The 19,001-nt window shown below is 37.9% G+C and overlaps 1 protein-coding gene across 1 annotated transcript in view; it reads right to left on the reverse strand.

Moving 5' to 3' along the window:
- Nucleotides 1–19,001, reverse strand: part of CDKL5 (cyclin-dependent kinase-like 5) — a gene marked incomplete at its 3' end in the record, with an annotated part of 65,406 nt that overhangs the window by 24,308 nt on the left and 22,097 nt on the right. The window contains 6 exon segments of the mRNA XM_010192189.1: nt 1,235–1,424; nt 5,049–5,139; nt 10,836–10,895; nt 12,078–12,198; nt 15,049–15,185; nt 18,203–18,248. Of these exon segments, the coding sequence (XP_010190491.1) occupies nt 1,235–1,424; nt 5,049–5,139; nt 10,836–10,895; nt 12,078–12,198; nt 15,049–15,185; nt 18,203–18,248 (645 nt within the window).

Below are 19,001 nucleotides of genomic sequence, written 5' to 3' on the forward strand. Positions count from 1 at the left end.
CTCTCAGTTTTCTCTTTTACAGAGCAAAACTCAACTCTCGAGTCTTTAGCACAGCTCTCCTAAAACCTTCATATGTCTCTTTATAGGATTTTACACTAGTGACTTCAGACCACTTATCAAGATCATAGATTCACCTTTTTAAGCAACATACATTAATAAAAAATGACAACCAAAACAATTATAAGGAAACATGAGTACAATCACTGACCAGGTATTATTAAAGATAACAGAACTATTGCTTAAATATTGCTTCTGGGATTTGTCATATTGTGCATCCCAACTTAAGCAGTTTCTCCACATTAGTGAGTCTCTGTCATTACATGATACTGAAACTCCTGAAGGGGAACATGCTGCCAGAAGGAAGAATATTTTACTCATGTGGCTTACATCAGCTCCCTGGAAACACAAGTCAAAAGGCATTTCTGCCATGATAGTGGCATCTATGGCCCACAGTCTCCCAATATAGTAACCTGAATAGAACAGCTATGACTTTTTCACATCCCAAACGGACAAAGCTAATGCCACTAAACTTCACAGTGCAAGCCTAGCAGGGTAATTCTAAGCTGGGTACAAGTGCTAACTGGTATGCTGAAAAACTCTCCTATGGAGACAGACAGAGAGTTGGGGTTGGTCAGTCTGGAGAAAGAGAAGGCTCTGGGGAGACGTTATAGTAGCCTTTCAGGACTTAAAGGAGGGCTACAGGAACCATGGGGAGGGCCCCTTTATCAGGAAGTGTAGTGATAGGGTTAGGTGTAATGGTCTCCAACTGAAAAAAGGTAGATTACATAGAAGGAAGACATTCTGGGTGAAGTGGCACTGGCACAGCTTGCCCAGAGAAGCTGTGGATGCCCCCTCCCTGGCAGTGTTCAAGGCCAGGTTGGACAGGGCTTTGGGCATCCTGATGTAGTGGAAAATGTACGTGCCCAGGGCAGTGGGGTTGGAACTGGATGATCTTTAAGGTCCCTTCCAACCCAAACCATTCTATGATTCTATGAAATGAAATAAAGTATTTAACTTTTAGCAGTAAACCAAACATTTTTAAAACTCAGTACTGGTGTAATCAGAATTTTACTTTGAATTATAAATGCCTTATAATCTAAGTATCTTATACTTACACAGAAACATAAGCAATAAATAATGCACAATGCGAATGAAAAGAACCTTCACTGCAACAACGACAATAGTGTAAATACTGTGTGAGTATATTAAAAACAACAACAAAGCTTTCTCTTACCCGCAAGCCATGGAAGCGTGGGTTGCTGTAGAACAGCTTCATCTGCTCAGCTGGCAGTGGGCCTAGCACCTTCTGAATGGTAAAGAGTTGGTCAATCTCGCTCTCGCCAGGAAACAAGGGCTGCCCGTCACTCAGCTCTCCCAGGATACAGCCTACCGACCACATATCCACAGCCTTTCCATAAGGGGCTCTGTAAAGTGAATGTACAATGTTTTTCACCCACTGACACTGTCTTCTTACTGAGCTGTTTCAATTTATTGGCCATATTTCCCATGGCCCGCTTCCTCACAACACAGAAAAATAAACTTTGATATTAAAGAAAATACCTCAAATACCAAGCCCTCTGTTTCTGCCCTGGATTGCTTGATGTATTGCTGCTTGAAAAGGCAGAAAAGGAATTTTCAAGTACCCCAGCAATCTGGTTACCTTTGTGAAAAATTTTACATGCAAGAACAATCTTTTTGACTGTGAAGCACTTACCATTCCAAGTTAAACTAGCACTAACGTCCCCCTTCCTCTTGAGAGGTTAATGACTATGTTCTATTTCTGCATTACATTTCTTTTTCTATTGTGCTTAACAGGGAGATAGGCACATTGGGTCTGGTCACTGGGAGAACAGAAATTATAAGAAATCTTTGTTTCAGCATTCATACAGCGAAATTTTAATTAGAGAGAAAACAGAATGCTTCTGAAAAGTATTCCTTAAAAAACACAGTTGAAAACGCAATGAAAGCATCACAAAATCGGTAATTCCTGTTTTGGAGCAAAGCCACAGGTGGGGTTTTGGGGAGAAATTCAGATCGGTAATCTCTGTGTGTGTGCAAGCAATGTTGTGAGGTGCAGAACGTGGCATCCCATGTTTTAAACTGTTAATGACAAAAGACGCTAGGTCAGCAATGAAGAGTTTCTGACAGAACATCAGAATGTAGAGAATGGAAGTTTCTAGGAAAAGAAGAGAGTGGTAGACTACTAAAACATTCAATCTAAAGGCACAAACACTGATGAAACACAATCTTTTCGGGCAGTTTCTGATTTTCACTCTAATGTTCTGTTCCTCAGGAAGCTTGTTTAGCTGCCTACCTCAGTTGTGCAATAGCATTACCTAGTTTTACCTTTTTATTGTTCCTACTATAGACCAACACAACGCTTTTTCTGTAAGCTTGAGTTCTTGCTTGTTGAATTTGAAAAAAAGTCTTTGTAAACACCTGACTTATTCCAGGAATCTCTTTTGTATATTTAGGGTTTGAGCAGAATGACCGGAGAATTCTTCTCATGTCCAAGAAAAAGCATATAAAGAGAATAAAGATTGGAACAAAGACTGAACCGAAACCACATTTCACCAGATCTCTTCTTTTTGGAACTTGTAATCCAACAACTCAATTTCTGTTTCAAGACATTTTGAAGTTACAGCTGGCTTGCCTATTTCTGGAATAAGACAACACCAGGAGGTGCAGGTGAGAAATCCTATCGTAAATTGGTTCTCTTTGCTCCTTCCTTATGCTACTGATTAAAAACATTTGGAGAGAGAACACTCTAAGACTAAAGAAAAAAGTACCTGACTTTCCCCCATTGATTACTCATGATTAGTTGCTTCACTTTAGGGGGAAGGCACTTAGCCAGACGACCCTGTAACCTTTGTGATGATTTAGTTAGGTGAAGGTGAGAAAGCAGTTCTAGCTGGACAATAGCCTGAGCGAAACTACAGGCCCACTGAGATGCCCAGTGCAGGAGTCTATAGTAGCTAGGAAAGCTGAAGCAGGGCAACAAAATTTCAAGAACCATTTGCCTTTCAGAATCTGCCATGAGACACTGAAGTTCTTTCACGAACAATCATCACAAAATCAAAGTGTGCCCCATTGGAATAGACTGCTGACAAGGAACCACTGATGGCAAAGCAGAACGTGCCAAAACTCCTGAACTACTACTATAATGGCTTTGTGGGTTCATAATTCCCTTACTAATCTCGCATAGTGACTACTTGTGGATTTGCTGAGAGACTCAATGCTTGTTCTTTCTGTGATGCTGCTAGTCCAACCCACCCATTAGGTCAGGTCTCAGTGCCAACAGAGGACTAATTTTTCTCCACACTGCAGAAGGCAACACAGACAAGAACAGGCTTCAAAGCCACGGATCTGCTCTTACGATATTCTGGGCCTGCACCAGAAAATTGAGGTCCTGTAAGCAAAATAGTGTGTGAGAATGCAACTAAAAAACATACCTTTTTATTATGGCAGAAAAACAAGCACATCTTTATTTGCAACCCTTTTAAGAGGCAGGTTTATACACTGAAATGTGAAACGGGGAAAACATTGCCCTAGGCTGGGGCCTTGGAAAACAAGCTAGGTTTACAACTGAGGAATGGGCTAAAACTCTTTTGAGGCAGGGACCATTACCTTTTCTTGCTAACAAGAATAAAGAAAGCTGAATCACAGTTTAAGAATTTTCCACTATTTACTCTGTAGTCAAACAGAAATAAAGCAGGAAAGCCCATTCCATAAGGCAGTGGCAGAGTTAACTGCAACTTTTTTGTTTGAAAAGGCATGCTCAAGGCTCCTGTTCTGCTGACTGTCAGGATCAGTCTTGCCAGATCACAAGCGGGAAACAATGCAAGAGTGATGTGGGTGGGTAAATGAAGTAACTACCAATGGACAGACACCACAAATCAGAAGTATTATAGTCTATTCCTGTGCAAATTAGATTCTCCAAAACATGTTTTCATCTAGTAATTTGGTATGCCTTAAAATCTACTGGCTTTTAGCAGTATTTTGTCATCAAAGGATACAGAATACACCACTAACAGCTACCTGAAGGTCTCCAAAGTGAGGAGATCTTGGATGTTCTGTAAATAATTAGGCAGTGATTTCTTTCCTCTCTTGAAATTTAAGTCTTGAACTTTTTCTCACAACAGAAACCTCTCTGGAACACATTCTAGTTGCTTTCTCATGCAAAGAGCAACTCCACCACCATGCCTGGTATATGTATGTATATTTTTGTGTATATATATTTGTATATAAAAATACTTCTATGCTATACATACAGGAATTGTATTCTGTAAGAGTGATCACGTATTCTAGAATAATGCACTGTTAAACTTGATAGTAATGGGAAGATCACTTATAGTACATCTTCAGTTATTTTTGTCTTTTCCTTTGCCCTTTTGGGTCCTATAAATTTGTTCATATAGTATCTGAAAATCTGTTTAACCTTGTGAGGTAGTAAAACACTAATTTTACAGATTAATATAAGAGTAAAACTAAATTGTCCAGCTGAGGCTACTCATGTAACTACTGCTTTCATAGTCAATGCAATACTAACTTCTCAGTGCTTTATTAAAATGATTCATGTAGCCTCCCTCAGTAAATTATCTCTGAGTAATAAAAAGCTAGCACCATCTTCCTGAGACACTTCAGCAGTGCTGGTAAAGGGTAACTGGGAATGAAAACCAAACCACAGTTCTGACCCAAAGGATGAAGAGAATTAGGAGTGCAGCATGGTGAAAGCTGCAGTGGCATTGCTATGTGATGTCCACAAGGCTGATGAAACATTTCAAGCTACAGTACTACCAAGGAAACCCCTTCTGAAGGGAATGGGGAAGCAGGAATCTCAAGTACATCTGTTATAATTCAGCTTCACGCTTCAATCAGTTAAACACTGCTCAGCTCAAGAGAGGTCAACATGTCAAGGATTCATGCCAACTTACTGGAAATGAACAAAAATTAATGAAAATCTGGAAGGTTATCTTACAAAAAGTTCTCAGAAAAAATGTAAAGAATCGTTCAAGATTTATCATGGCAGTTCTACAAACTGTACTTACCCAAGCAAGAGCTCAGGTGAGCGGTACCATCTGGTAGCCACATATTCTGTATAGTTAGCATTGCTTCCTTCAGAAAGATTACGAGCAAAGCCTGTCAAAGAAACAGTGTGAAAGATTATATCCTATTTTAAATACAATATGCATATCACCACTGATTTCGTCAGTAAGAGGTCATGCCTATCTAAATAGAAGCAAATTGTTGATAACCCGTAGGTGCAGAACGATGTCTCCCAACAATTGCTTGTCTACTGAAATGCAAGCTTTTATTGATATGGCAGTGAAAGTCAGCATGTCTGCTTTAATGACTACTTTATCTGTGTACTCTCCTCAGAAGTTTATGGGGTTTTGCTATGACTTTTAGTGTTTTGCATTAATAAAAACAGATTGATAGAAGTTACCTGACAGAACGCCATGCAAGCTATTGAACTGTTGCCACTAAATTTCACTGAGATGCTGTATGCAGAAGATTCATAGTATTAGAAATGTAACACACGCATGGGGAGTAGACTCTTCCAGTCACTGATCTTAACTCCTACTGTCTCACTGCATTCTTTTTTTATATTTTTATATTTTATATTTTTTTTTATATTTCTAGTCAATAAACTACATATTATTCTCATCTAAGAACAATCCCTCCCCAACGTGGCAAGGAACAGGGTCTTCTGCCCAAAACTACAAAAGGCAGGAGTCTACCAAAGATCAGCAAAACTGCTTTATATCTGCATTTGACTCACTCCACATGTGTCAGCTTCCCACCTACTTTAGCATCACATTCATAACAAGGCTCTCAGTGAATTACAATGAGAAACCAAGCCCAAATTAACTTCCTCCTCCACATCATTTTGTTAATAATATTTTTTAAAGTATACTTATTTGCATATACTAAAACTTCTGTCCTCAGGCATAACTATTAAGACCACTGACTGTGAGAGGAGTGCATATACTGGAAAAAGCCAGATGTAGGAAAAATTCATATTTTAATTTTCATTCTCCTCCATTTATAAAAAGTCAGCTGACCACCACAGTAATGATGTTACTGGATTCTTTTTGTAGAAGTACTCTAGGGCACATCCTGGCACTGTTTTCAGAAGGGTATCATGTGTCTTTCTTTTTTCAAACAAATAATAAGGTGAGACTGAGGACAGACACACCTCGGCAGGTAGACTCCAGATGCATAAGGTCCCTTCCAGAGCTCAAACTGAGCCATATTTTTTGAGACTGAAATGCAGAAGCACCATTTTCAAAATGCTTTCTTACTGGGATGTGGCATTGAAACTTGGTCCAAAATCAGTGAAATCGCTGTGAGTCTTTCCATTATTGCATGAATGATGAAGAAAGAATAAAAATTCTAAAGTGTTGCAGAGGTATAAGGCATGATTTCATTTTCAGAATCAATAACTGCTACTTAAATGCAACAGTCATTTTTCTTTATATCTGAGTTCTTATGCAGAAGCTGTCAAAATTGCGTTTTCCACATAACTATGCTTATAAGGATATAATTTTTTTTGAAGTTGGGTTTTTCTGGTATTCTGAAACTGTATCTCATCTGGGCTCAGCCCCACTCACCTCTGCGGAACACTCATTTACTCCAAGTTGAAGTAAAGGTTTGGAAACAGATTTTTATTATTAGACTACCGATTTGAGAAAACAATGATAAATTTATTACTGACATAGGTTACAGCTGTTACTTTTTGCAAGATACCTCTACCTTCAAGAGTCAGTAAACTAAAAGGCACATATGATGAGGAACAGATAGTTCAAAGTTATCCCAAAATAATAATGATTTTGATCTGTTCCCATGAAGTCTAATGAACATTACTGATGCTGCTGGAGAAGTGCTGGAAAGGAATTTTTTTATTACATGTAACACTGGGTTTGGGTAAATTTCTAAACATTACTATATTTAGAACTGCTTAGGCAGCTCTGTTTCTGTTTCAAATTGCGTGACCCATCTGATTAATCTTGCCAGTGAAAACTTCATTCATGTGTTTAAAGAAGAGAGGGAAGATAACCAGGAGCTACACTGAAGAAATGGGACAGACAAAATGAACAGTGGTAAGTCCCAAACTGAATGGGGGTTTGGGGGAAAGGTGTCACATGATACAAATAAACACACGTGCTAACACACGAGGCTGACAGCCCACCAGTCCATGCACACCAGAAGAATCAAGCAGTCAAGGATGCACCCATCTCCCTCTAGGCCAGTCTGCTGGAACTTGGTCACAGTCAGCAGCTGCTATGTCCAGAGAGCAGCAGCAGCTGCTAACACAGCCTGAAGAAAAAAGGATCAGACCCAAGTTTACAGACTAGGTGCAGAACAGATTTGATGTGGCAAGACGGAAAGGAAAATTATCATCATGGGCTTCAAAGTGTCATCTATATATTGTTGGGTCATGTAAGAAACCCATTTATGGATTTGCTACTGCTCTGACTCTATGACACCATGCTGAAAGATGATGGACAGAATTAATTCTTCAAGAAAGCAAAATACCTTTCTAAGGGCACAATTACTTATTTTTCGTTGTGGTGGAGTTAGCTTATTGATCCTTCCTCCAAACTGTGCCTAAGTATTGGGAACATTTTTTCTAATGTAAAAACAAGAGAAGGTATACTAAGGAGAAGATTAGACCAAACTCTAAACAGTGAGAAAGAATAGATTAGAAGATGAAGACAGAAAGCAATCTGAGTGAGAGCAACTATGAAAGTAATAGAGCTTGTAAATGCATCCCACACTGTGAGGAAGGAGAACAGGAAAAATAAGAAATTTCAAGAAAGGACTTTAAACAACTTGGAACAGGGTTGGAGAGACGTGAATAAAAAAGGTATGAGAAAAAAGAACACTGTCAATTTCTTAGAGGGAAATAAGGCAAATTTAAATTAGACAAAGTAAAGCATTCTAACATTACTGACATTTAAGTACTTAAATAGATGCCTAGGAACAGCAAGAAACCTCCATTATTGAGAATTTTAAGAACAGGCTAAGCAAACACCTGTCAAGAATGACACAGACATACTTAATCCTTCCCTTGAGTAGGTGGAAGAACTAGAGAATTTCTTGAGGTCTTTTCCAGTCCTGTGTTTCACGATTTCTATGCTTATGCATCACACAGAGATTAAAAGATTGCTAAAACAAGTAATTTTGAAGCTCTAGTGTTGAAACAGCAAACACACTAGTCAGAAAGTCTATTTCCAACAGATGCATCTGCTGTAATCGGCATTTTGTACTGTTCTCTTTTTCCACTGCTATTGGCAGAAATGACACCCACACAACATGTGTCCAGGCAAGCACCACATTCAATCTCATTTTTATCTAGCACGATAAGTACAGAACACATGGCACAAAGATTATGAGGCTCTATCTTCTTAAAAATCTATGAACTTTTCTATTCAAACTGTTTTGTCCACTGGGCTATTCAGAAACACTCAGTTACTTCAATATCTGCATTGGAATGGATGCATAAACCTTTGCTTTGCATTTTTTATCACGTGAGAAATGTGGCACTGTATGTGACAAGTATCTGTGTTCCGAAACATTAATTAAAGTTAGATAGGCAGACAGTATCTGTTAAATCATGTTTAAAGGTAAATTCTTATATTCTAATCTGTATATGTTCAGGAAATGCTTGCAGCTAATATCATCCTGACAGACAATTTCCAGTAACAGCTTAAGCTACTAGCAATAATGTCAACTAGCAATAAAGCTAAAAAATTAAAGCTGATCCCAAATAGTATGAGTTGCTTTGAATTTTAAATTCAACTAAATCTGAAACATTGATCAAAATTGAAACTAATGCACACGAACACTAAGAACAACAGAAATTCCCATAACTTAGTTTGCCTTTCTCAAGGTTGTGCCAAGCACTGCGAGTGCATTGTGACTGCATGTCTTTTCCAACAGCAGAAAGAGAAGGTGGCTGGAGTGTACAGCATGAGCAAGCCAACAGACCACACAAACTATCACTGCTAGCAGAATTCACATCATCTATGGCTAGTGAGAAAACTGACATCCAGAACAGGATTGTACCATTTGTTCAGCTTTTTTTCTTCCTGTAATACTGCTGCACAGAGGATGTTGGCACGAGTTCACAAGCACAAAGATTTGTTAGCTGATGTCATATGCCAACTCTAATGATGAACGTTACTTTCAGGGGCAACACACAGCCCCCAAAAAAAAGCCAAGGGAGGGAGGGTGAGGCCTAGGGAAGGCTCCCACCCATGGCTGGGGAAGGAGGTTGGACTGAACAGTGCCCATCAGGACCCACTTACACCTCCAGTGGCTGTTCCTGCTTGTAATGGCATTAGCCCCGAGTGGAGGACAGGTACTGTCTGCTGATTGGTTGTTAAGCTCTGTGCAAGGCAGCAATTGATTCCCCTAACCACCCAAAGTTGGTGTGGAGGGTGAAGAGATGGAGAGGGATCAAAGCGTACACCACATCAGCCTTCATTCCCTGGGAGAGCCCCGGCCCTGCCAACCCCAGTGGGGTTTGCTTGGTAGGGGCAAGGCCCTGAAAATAATCGTGGGGTAAGGGAAAGGTCCTGCCCCACCAGTTCTGGGCAATGCTGCCAGGGCAGCCTGGGTGCAGAGCTGCCAAGGGAGGGAGGCCACAGCAGTGTGGACAGGAGGCCTGTGGGTACTGACAAGGCAAAGGCAACCAAGGGCACAGTGCAATGGTACCTTGGTGTTCTGTCAGAGCTGTGCCATTACTTAGACTGCAGAGTACATTGCCCTGAATTCAAAGAACGCATATGGACCAAATCTTCTAAGGCTTTTCCTAGAATGGTTATTGTTTCTGAATGCTTAAGCAAAAATGCTTTTAGTATTAAAAGAAATAAGCAGCACTGCAAATGACAAACACTTTTTCTGTGTTCCTAAAAAACTATTTCATTCTATTTTTTTAGCAGTTCTTTTCATTCAAAATTGCAGAGGTTTGAAATGACAGCTTTCAAACCACTCTCACTGAGAAGTGCCCTTGGGTAGCACAATGGAATTGTTTTTTTATTTACCAAGCCAAATGGTAAGCTTTTTAGAGGAAACAAGATTTTGTGTGATTATTAGCATTTGAAATAACAATGCAGATTATTGGAACTGTGTGTGCTCCACCCTGTTGTCTTCTGGAGATTACTGCCATGGACAAAGTTCACCTTGTGCTTGGATGCTGATTCTTCAAAGCCTTAAAGCTGGCATTAAACAGGTATTGATAGGTCAGGAAACATAAGAGTTAACATTTCATGTACAGCTCTGACTCTAACTTCCAGCCATTCAGTCATTAATCAGATGTGGACACATGATTCCTTAATTAACATAACAGTAAAAGCTGACCTACAACTACACACGTAACAGCCCATGAAAGCCAGCGTCTCAAAAAATACATAAAAAGTATAATTTTATAGTGTCTTTACTAAACACGGAAGAATTCTCTTTTCTTTAAGTACATGGGCCAGATAAACCCCCAGTTTTCCTAGCCTCCTAATCAGCTTATCATCCCTGCAGTTCTCAGCTGGGTGCCAATAACATTGCTAGTAAAAACCTTGTCAAGTATAGCAAGAGATAAATGCAGTGTTTCTATTGACATGGTAATACAGATATTTCACGGGGTATGCAAATTGAGTCCAGAGATCTTTCAAATTAAAATATTAGCCACAAACCTGAAGAAGTAATCAATTCTGACCACTAAAGGGATTTTAGGAAGTACATACTGTAGAACTCTTCTAAGAGTAAGGCAAAACTCCACTGCAAGAGATTTTCTTTAAAAAGGTAAGAAGCAGGTATCTATCAATTGAACTTACCGAAGTCACACAGCTTCAGAACATCATTGTGGCTTATTAAGAGATTCTCAGGCTTGATATCTGGAGTATCAGAGTGAGAGAGGAAAAAAAATGCTGTTAACTTCTCTTTTTAATTTTGAACTTTGTCAACAAATATTATTTCATTACAACATATTTAGAGACATTCATGCAATCATAAATAAAGCACTACAAGAGCAACTGCTGAAACAGCTTCCAGCAATTCAGTTTGTGAACATGCAGAATTAATTTTCTGCCTTTTGAAGTCTTTTAAAGTCTTTCCCAACAAAATATGGGAAGATAAAAGGTGCTTACAGATATTCCTGGGTAGCAAAGCAATAATCTATTTTGCATATTGCAAAATAATACAAAGAATTGACATTTAATTATTCAGTTAACCAATAAAATGGGTTGTGCTCAACATTTTCAGTAATGGTGATCTTCTTGATCACCTCTTCTCATTTTTTTAGAAAAATAAGTATTGTCTAGTTTTAAGTGCATTTTTTTATTCTTATATGGATATTGTGGTATCCATAGATGGTAAATTTTTCAAACTATAATTTACAAAATATTTTCAGACTCTTGCTTATGTTTGATCAGCATTAACTACAAATAGCATATTGTATGAGAACTTTAATTTATTGGAAACATCAATTAGAAGTGTTACTCTTGCAAAGCCAAAAAACAAAATCCAATTTTATTAAATCTGGATAAAATACATAATACTAGATAAAGTCACACAGAAATATATGCACCCTAAGTGCTTGAAGCTTAGGGGAGAAAGTAAATATACAGAGCTGAACTCATGAGAGCTGGGAGGAACTGCCTTAAGTAGTAAAACATGGGGGACTACGCCTTAAGTTTTGCATTACTTTTCTCCCAATATTCTATTATCAGATTCAAAAATGAAATGACTGAGCAAAATGAAATCTTTCAAAAATTCCTTTTTTTTTGGCAATATCTGTACCGCAGTTTCACTTCACTATGCATATGATACAATCTTTGTATCAATATCTCAACAATAGTGGTCAGCAAGCTTTACATGTAGATGAATTTAGTTTAAAAACAATCTGAAGTCACGCAGCACACATAAGACCCAGCCAAAATCACCAATTTTTTTTTCTGTTGATATAAAACAATTGCTTTTATTTATGTTAAATGCAAATTACTTCAAGCTGTAACATCTTTCCCTTTAGAAAGCAAATTCCGACCCAGGCTTATTTCCATGTGGAAGTGCACACTTACCTCTATGAACAATATCATTCTTATGGCACCAATGAATTGCTTTAATCAGCTGGTAGATATAGCTTTTCACTTTTTCTGGTGGAACTCCATTTGGCATTTCTTCTAGCAGTTCAAGCATATTCTAAATGTTTAAAAGACACATTATTTAAGAGAGTTAGGCTGTAGTTGCTAGAAGATAACACACTTTCGGCATTCTGAAGCTACATACTCAGGCCGCTGAGCCTGGCTATGCAAAATCAGTATTTTAACATTCAAGGAGTGTATTTTAACCATAAGCAAACTAATTAGCTGTTTTCAATCTAGAAAAATCATGTGTGAAGACAATAATCCTTAAAAATGAACCACAAATATGCCACAAGTCCTTAAAAGGCTGTCATCAAAGCACTTATTCTCAAACTTCTAAAAAGTAATTTAGTTACAAAAAGTTGCCTACACAGAAACACCACGTCAGTGTGTCTATATTAAAAGTCTAGGAGAGCACAGCATTTTGACTGTGCTTTAACATAACTGTTTTCTTCATTATTAAGTTAGCTCTGCTGCTTTGATGTAGCAGGGGCGTGATTAATCACAAGCCACGTCTGTATGTGAATGGGTAGAGTTAAAGCAACACAGGCCTGTTAGTGCAAATGAAGTAACAGATAAAAATACCTCTTAGGGGCATAAATAGCAACCTAGGGAGTATCCTATAGCAATATATCAGCTGTGACACTCAGATTCCCATTACGTTAGCAAATGTCGCCAGTTTTGCACAAATGGAAGTACAATGGGGTTTGTACTCTGAACCCTGAATGAGCAACAGGCACTAGCAGCCACTTGAAGAGATAAGTCTTATTAATTGAACACCAAAATAGAAATAAGTATTTTGGCTATATTGCCTTACACGACTCATTTAATTATGGATGTGAGCATTTGTAGATTTTTTTCATTTAAAAATAAACTTGTCTTTGACAAACACTTTCTTTAGCTGTATAATGAAAATTTTGAGATTTCTCTTGCAAGAGATTATAATGAACACAAATATAAGACAAAACAAATGGAGAATCTGAAAACATTTCTAAGTTTTGCAATCTGTGAATAAATATTGGAACTTCTATGTAAATTTCCTTAGAAATATGCTTCAGCTCTGAGAAAAAGAACTTTCTGTTAAGGAACCATATTGATTTTGGTTGGACTGCTGACCACAGAGAAGCCTGTGGATCTGGGTAAGTAAGTCAAGAAGTTAGTGTTACAAATACGAACCAAAATAGTAGCATCAACAGAGTGAGACATAATCCTATATGAAGACATTAACTAAGGGGATGATGAATAAAGGAGATTACACTAAATGTGAATTTAAGTAATCTGGATTTGAGTATAGCAGAGCTAAGATTCTCTAAAGGACACAAGGTGCTCATCACCAGTTAAAACACAAATTAGCCTACTATACCACATTTTATGTAATTCCTTCTACCTTTCCCTCATCCAAAAACACAGAAATAATCCTGGTCTTCAAATAAACTATTATGGAAACATATATGGAAACGTAATATTATTTGACATATCTGAAAATGAGAAATGTTCAGGGAGTGCAAAGTTTAACTGAAACCAAAGGTGGCCATCAATGTAGAAATTACATTAGGCACAGACTATACATGGTATCTACCTTTATCATTATATTCTTTTATTCTGATGCAAATAATGTTAGATATTGCAGCCTGGTGTTTTTACCAATATTAGCAATTTTTGAAGTACACCCCTAATCAGATCAATTAATGTCTTCTACTGCTCTTCCAACCCATTACTATGGAGAGTGTAGCCAAGTCAACTGTAATAGAAAATAAGATGATGTTCTAAGCTGGTGTGTAATCAAAGACATTCCATGTGTCTGAAACAATTACAAGGAACATGGGTGGAACAAGCTTTGGGTGTTAGATCTGCGTAAGATCCACCACATCAGAAGTTGCCGATCTACTAGAGAAAACCAAAACTGATTTCTGCCAGACTATGGGCTAATATGGGTCACCTCACATTATGCAATTGAGTTACATGACATAATAAATTGCAAGCTGAGGTAAAGAAGACACAATATTTAGGGTGAGGAATCTTTACACAGGAAAGCATTGACTGGAGAGGACTAGCAATCAGCTAGACTGCAACATCACACTGGCAGGACATTAAATGAAAATTTCACTCATGAAAGCTACAAAGATACATACATTTAAGTTTGCATTTATTTTTACTGTGTGTATCTGAATACCATCTAATTATTTTCATGAAGAAATGCTAAATGGTTAGCATTCAGAGGGAAGGCCTACCTTCACCACAAAGGTTGCAAAAATAATGATAGACCAATCTGTTCTAGGTTTTTTTCTCCTTGGAAACAGACCAGGATGCTTGGCAGTAGTAGGGTAATCTAAGGAAATTTTGGAATCGTTTCAAATGAGGTCAGGATTGGAGACAATGACAGTGATCTTTGCCAAATCCCTCTAAGCAATTATTGATAGTGGCCTTGTTACAGAAATATACAAACAAATCCTATTTTTAACAGGGAAGGATGGAGAAAGTTGAAACAGATTCCAAGGTCAAAAGTCTATGATCTTGTTTTGAAAGACTATGTCAAGATTCATTACACAACAGAACACAGGACAGTTAATCAGCTTTACAATTAAACTGGACTATAGAGTTTGGATGGAAATTTGTCTTCAAATTATATGTGTTCTGGTCTACATAATTTAAACATGTTTGGGTTCATAGATGGAAGATATTTCATTTTTTTTAATACCAACACATGAAGTAAAAACAATAGTAAAGTTATCATTGTCGCTTTCTCAAAATAAATGTCTGATTAAAACAATTCAGATTGTATTAAAGTTCCTGCTTTTCCTCTTTATAGATCAGAATAGTTTAATTTTTAAAAGTAAAAGTAATTTTAAAGACCTTTCCAGTAAGCTGATGATTTAATTGTGGCAAGGATAGTACAAAATTAACTCACTTTTTCCACATATTCGAAAACCAGGTATAACTTTCCTCTTCTTCTGAAGGCTTCCTTCAGCTCCACTATATTCTCCTGTTTCAAAGTGCGAAGCATTTTAAGCTCTCGTAAAGTGGTTTCTTTGACTTCTTCATTTTCTAGAATGCAAAGTAAAAGTGACAGAATACAACTTATTAAAAAAAGCAAAACAAAACAAAACCTGTAATGAACAAGCATTATAAATCTTCAGTTTGAAAACCTGATTAAATTCTCTGTTTCTAGTTATTACATAGAAAAAGGCTTATTTTCCCACGTGGACTCTCTGCTGCCTAGATGGTTCTGCACTGAAGAGAAGTAACTGGGGACTGTGCTATCATTATGCAACCCTCACAGACTTCCCGTCACTACCATCTAGGTTTTCAGTGGTAGAAAAAAGCATAAGAAACAAATAATTTGCAATTCTTTTTCATTATGAAGAGCACTAATATGTTTCAAAAAATATGCATGTATGTGTACAGATTCATCCTCCACCCCAGCATGTACGTCACACGCATGAAGCATTGGCAAGGTTAATATGTCCTCAGCAGAAACACTGGATTACAAAGCTCATATTTGTACAATGTCAGAGAAATCTGCTTTACTCTAAAATAATTTTATTCTCCAAAAGCCATGACAAATTTTAAGACAGAAACACAGATTTGTAAATCCTGTAAGTTTACCCATAAGGCTTTCAATGGCAATTCAGCAATGCAGGCCAGTGTGGCACCACAGAGGTCAGCAGAGCAAGTATTGATTCAATGAAGCCTTGAATCTGATTCTGAGGAGTTGAGAAATTTAACTGTTGTTTTGACAATTTAGTTGTCTGAAAGTAGTTCAATAAAGAAGGAGTGCTTTACTAATGCTTTGTAAAATGCTTATCATCAAGGGGCCCTGAACTGACTGGGTTCTAAAGGATACTACCAACAAAATGTTAAGTCAATGAGATTAAATTAGGTTTTATTTTTCATTTAGTAAAATGAAATCCATTAATTGAGGAAATGTGCCCATGCACATGTAGAAGCAGGGTTCTTAATCTGTTAGTACTGTTATCCACAACAGAGGGATATTAAATGGGGTATGATTGCAGAAATTCAAAGCTAAATCACATTTGCTGGTCATGGACCACAAAGACAGTCAGAGACAGAAGAAGAAACAAGGAAGAGAAATTGTTTTTCCAAGCAAGCAAAAGGCAAAAACGGGTTTGCACGGGAGAGAGAATAACACAGGTCATGCAAATGCATATAATCATCATCAGAAGAGAGGGTAAAAAAAATAAAATTGAAGTGTAGCAAAAGGGAAGAGGAAAACTAAATACTATCATCACAAATGTTTTGATTAAAAATATATAATTTAGAGCTATCTAAATAATTCCATTTTAAAACTGAGTGCTTGATGTTGGCTTGCATCAGCCTGATTACATAATTTCATCTATAACTAGACACAGTCTTTCCAGTGCATTTAGCTTGCACATGTCAAACAACAGCAAAAATTCAGTGAAACAAAAATGGCAATAGAAACAATTACAGTATATTCAGATTTCTAATGAACTACCATATTAATGAGACAGATGTGAAATGGGCTGAATCAAATCCATCAAAAGAACTTCTGTCATATTTCCAGAAACTTGTAAACAACTAGCTACAACTCCAAAAAGCAATCATCAGTCATGTAAACTGATATTACAGAATACTCTTGGAAAGCCAGACCTAATGGCAATGCTGCATTTTTTGTTTTCAATTTTCAGTAACCAGGCTAATGTAATAATCCTGTTTAGGGCTTAATACTGAGATTCATTGCCTAGAATCTGTACCGAATAGCCATATCTAGCTCCAAAAAGCAACTCTAAAGCACTCTCATGACCTGGTCAAGATGGTCACCACCATTAAATTATATCCTATCCTCTTTAACAGAGATTTAAAACAAATTTTTAAATAGAAGAGCTAATAAATCTAAGATACTCTTCAAGTGTCTGGCAAAATCAGCTGCAAAGCAGTTTGCACTGCATAAAAGACACAAATCAGACTTTGCTGTGTCTGACTGAAAATCACAGTCCTTGTAACCAACCACACCTCCACGGCCACCAGCAATCCTGTAACTATAACAAAAAAAGAGAAGTGTGCTAAAATAAAGTGACTGCTGTTTCTTTAAAGCACATCGCTACCTTTCAGCTAAGGCCTTGGTATATGGCAAAACATAGCTGTATCACCTCAGACTGGGCTGACTCCTCTTATTACTTTCATACTTGGCTTCTCCTTCTGTTTGCGCTAGCCCATTAGGAACCATGGTGTACAGTAGTAGGTAGTCAGTCGCTCTTGTGACTGATTGCCAGTTTTGCCTATGATAGGATACCGGGATTCACTGTCCCCCAACAAGCACAGGTCAGAAAGCCAGTCCTGTCTTGTAGAGATCTTTGGTTTTATTACTGCTGGGTGAGAAATAGGTGTGTGCAGCACTAGCAATAATTTCCATGTGTCCTGCCTTTTGCCACCCGCTTGGCCAGCAACAGTAAGCCTTGCAGGAGTTGGCTCTTCCCCCCTCGCAGCAAACTCAGCGACACTGAGGAGTACATAGAGGCTGCTGTGAGGGGGCAGAAAGTGTTTCCTGTGGAGAGCAGAGCCAGCTGAAGGATGGGCAGAGCTGCTGCCTCACCAGCTCCCTCAAATCCTCCCACAGATCCCCAAGAACTCTCTGATTCCTCTTTGTACACTAAACTTCTCCAGGACTTCTCTCAGTCTCCTCCATTTACCTCTACATGTCACCCTGACATTCAGATCCCCTCCCACAGATGAAGGGTGATAAAGCCCAAAGACTCTGCAAGCCACTGCTACAAGATGAGTTTTTGCCATTTTCTGATCACATCCAGTCTCCAAGTGGTAGATCTTACTACCATGTACGGCACCACAATCTCAGCCAGATAAGGATAGATGCACCAAGAAAGAAAGGTAGTTATCGAGTTGGAGTGTATAATCCAGTCCCTAGGCAGGAATGAACGATCAAATGCCTTGAATATTCACAGAGCTAATAAATCACTATCATTTTTAAATCATGTCTTGATATATGAGACTTCTGATATTAACTGGAGAGTTATTAACAACGTAGTTATTGACATGGAAGATTATGCAGCAGAAAAGGTTACCTTCACTGTCTTTGAATTTCTTGATAGCCACAATCTCATGTGTCTCCTGTAAAACAAAAGCAAAAAAGGGAAATGAATGGGATCTGTTGTGTGTTTTATCTTGTGGGACTTCCCCCCTTCCCGAGCATCAGACAAATTTAAAAAAGCATTCAGAGAAATTTCACAATGCAAACTGGAATTAACTAAAAAGCTAGTAAATACCTCAGTGATCAGCCAAATGCAATACAAAACCACATGTAGTAAATACATCACAACTAGGAACCCCAGTATGAAAAAAACAAAGTTAAATGCCAAAAATTAATATTTAAATACCCTGTACCTTATATCAATTAAATTTTCAGAAGAGCTGTTCCTGAGGCTCTTGTTGCTTAGTTATTCTGAAAGTCAAACAATCCTTTATCTGACCAAAGTACAAGTGGGTACTTTGTGTATCTTTGTGAGCTGAAGTGAAAATACTGTACTAGCACATGGCTAAAGCTTACAATGAGCCCTGTAATTTTGGTTGCCAAAAGTTTTTGGGTTTTCAAAGTTCAAACATCCACAAAGAATATGATTTTAGGGAAGTAAATTCTCTGTGGCTCCTTAAAAAAAGTTGCCATCTTAAGTGAAGCTTATCCGAAACCAGAATCACTAATCACATTTGAAAGTGTTAATCTATGCTTACTATGCAGCCATAGGTGATAACTTCTTAATACCAGCCTTTGCGTTCATCTAGTTGTCTCTGTTCTCACCAAACCTGATCATCATAGGCCACAGTTTTCTCTTAAATGAAGACATTTCCCTTGTGGTATGAGCAGGA

The sequence above is a fragment of the Mesitornis unicolor genome, unplaced genomic scaffold (assembly GCF_000695765.1).
Source record: "Mesitornis unicolor isolate BGI_N332 unplaced genomic scaffold, ASM69576v1 scaffold50769, whole genome shotgun sequence".
Classification (NCBI taxonomy): Eukaryota; Metazoa; Chordata; class Aves; order Mesitornithiformes; family Mesitornithidae; genus Mesitornis; species Mesitornis unicolor.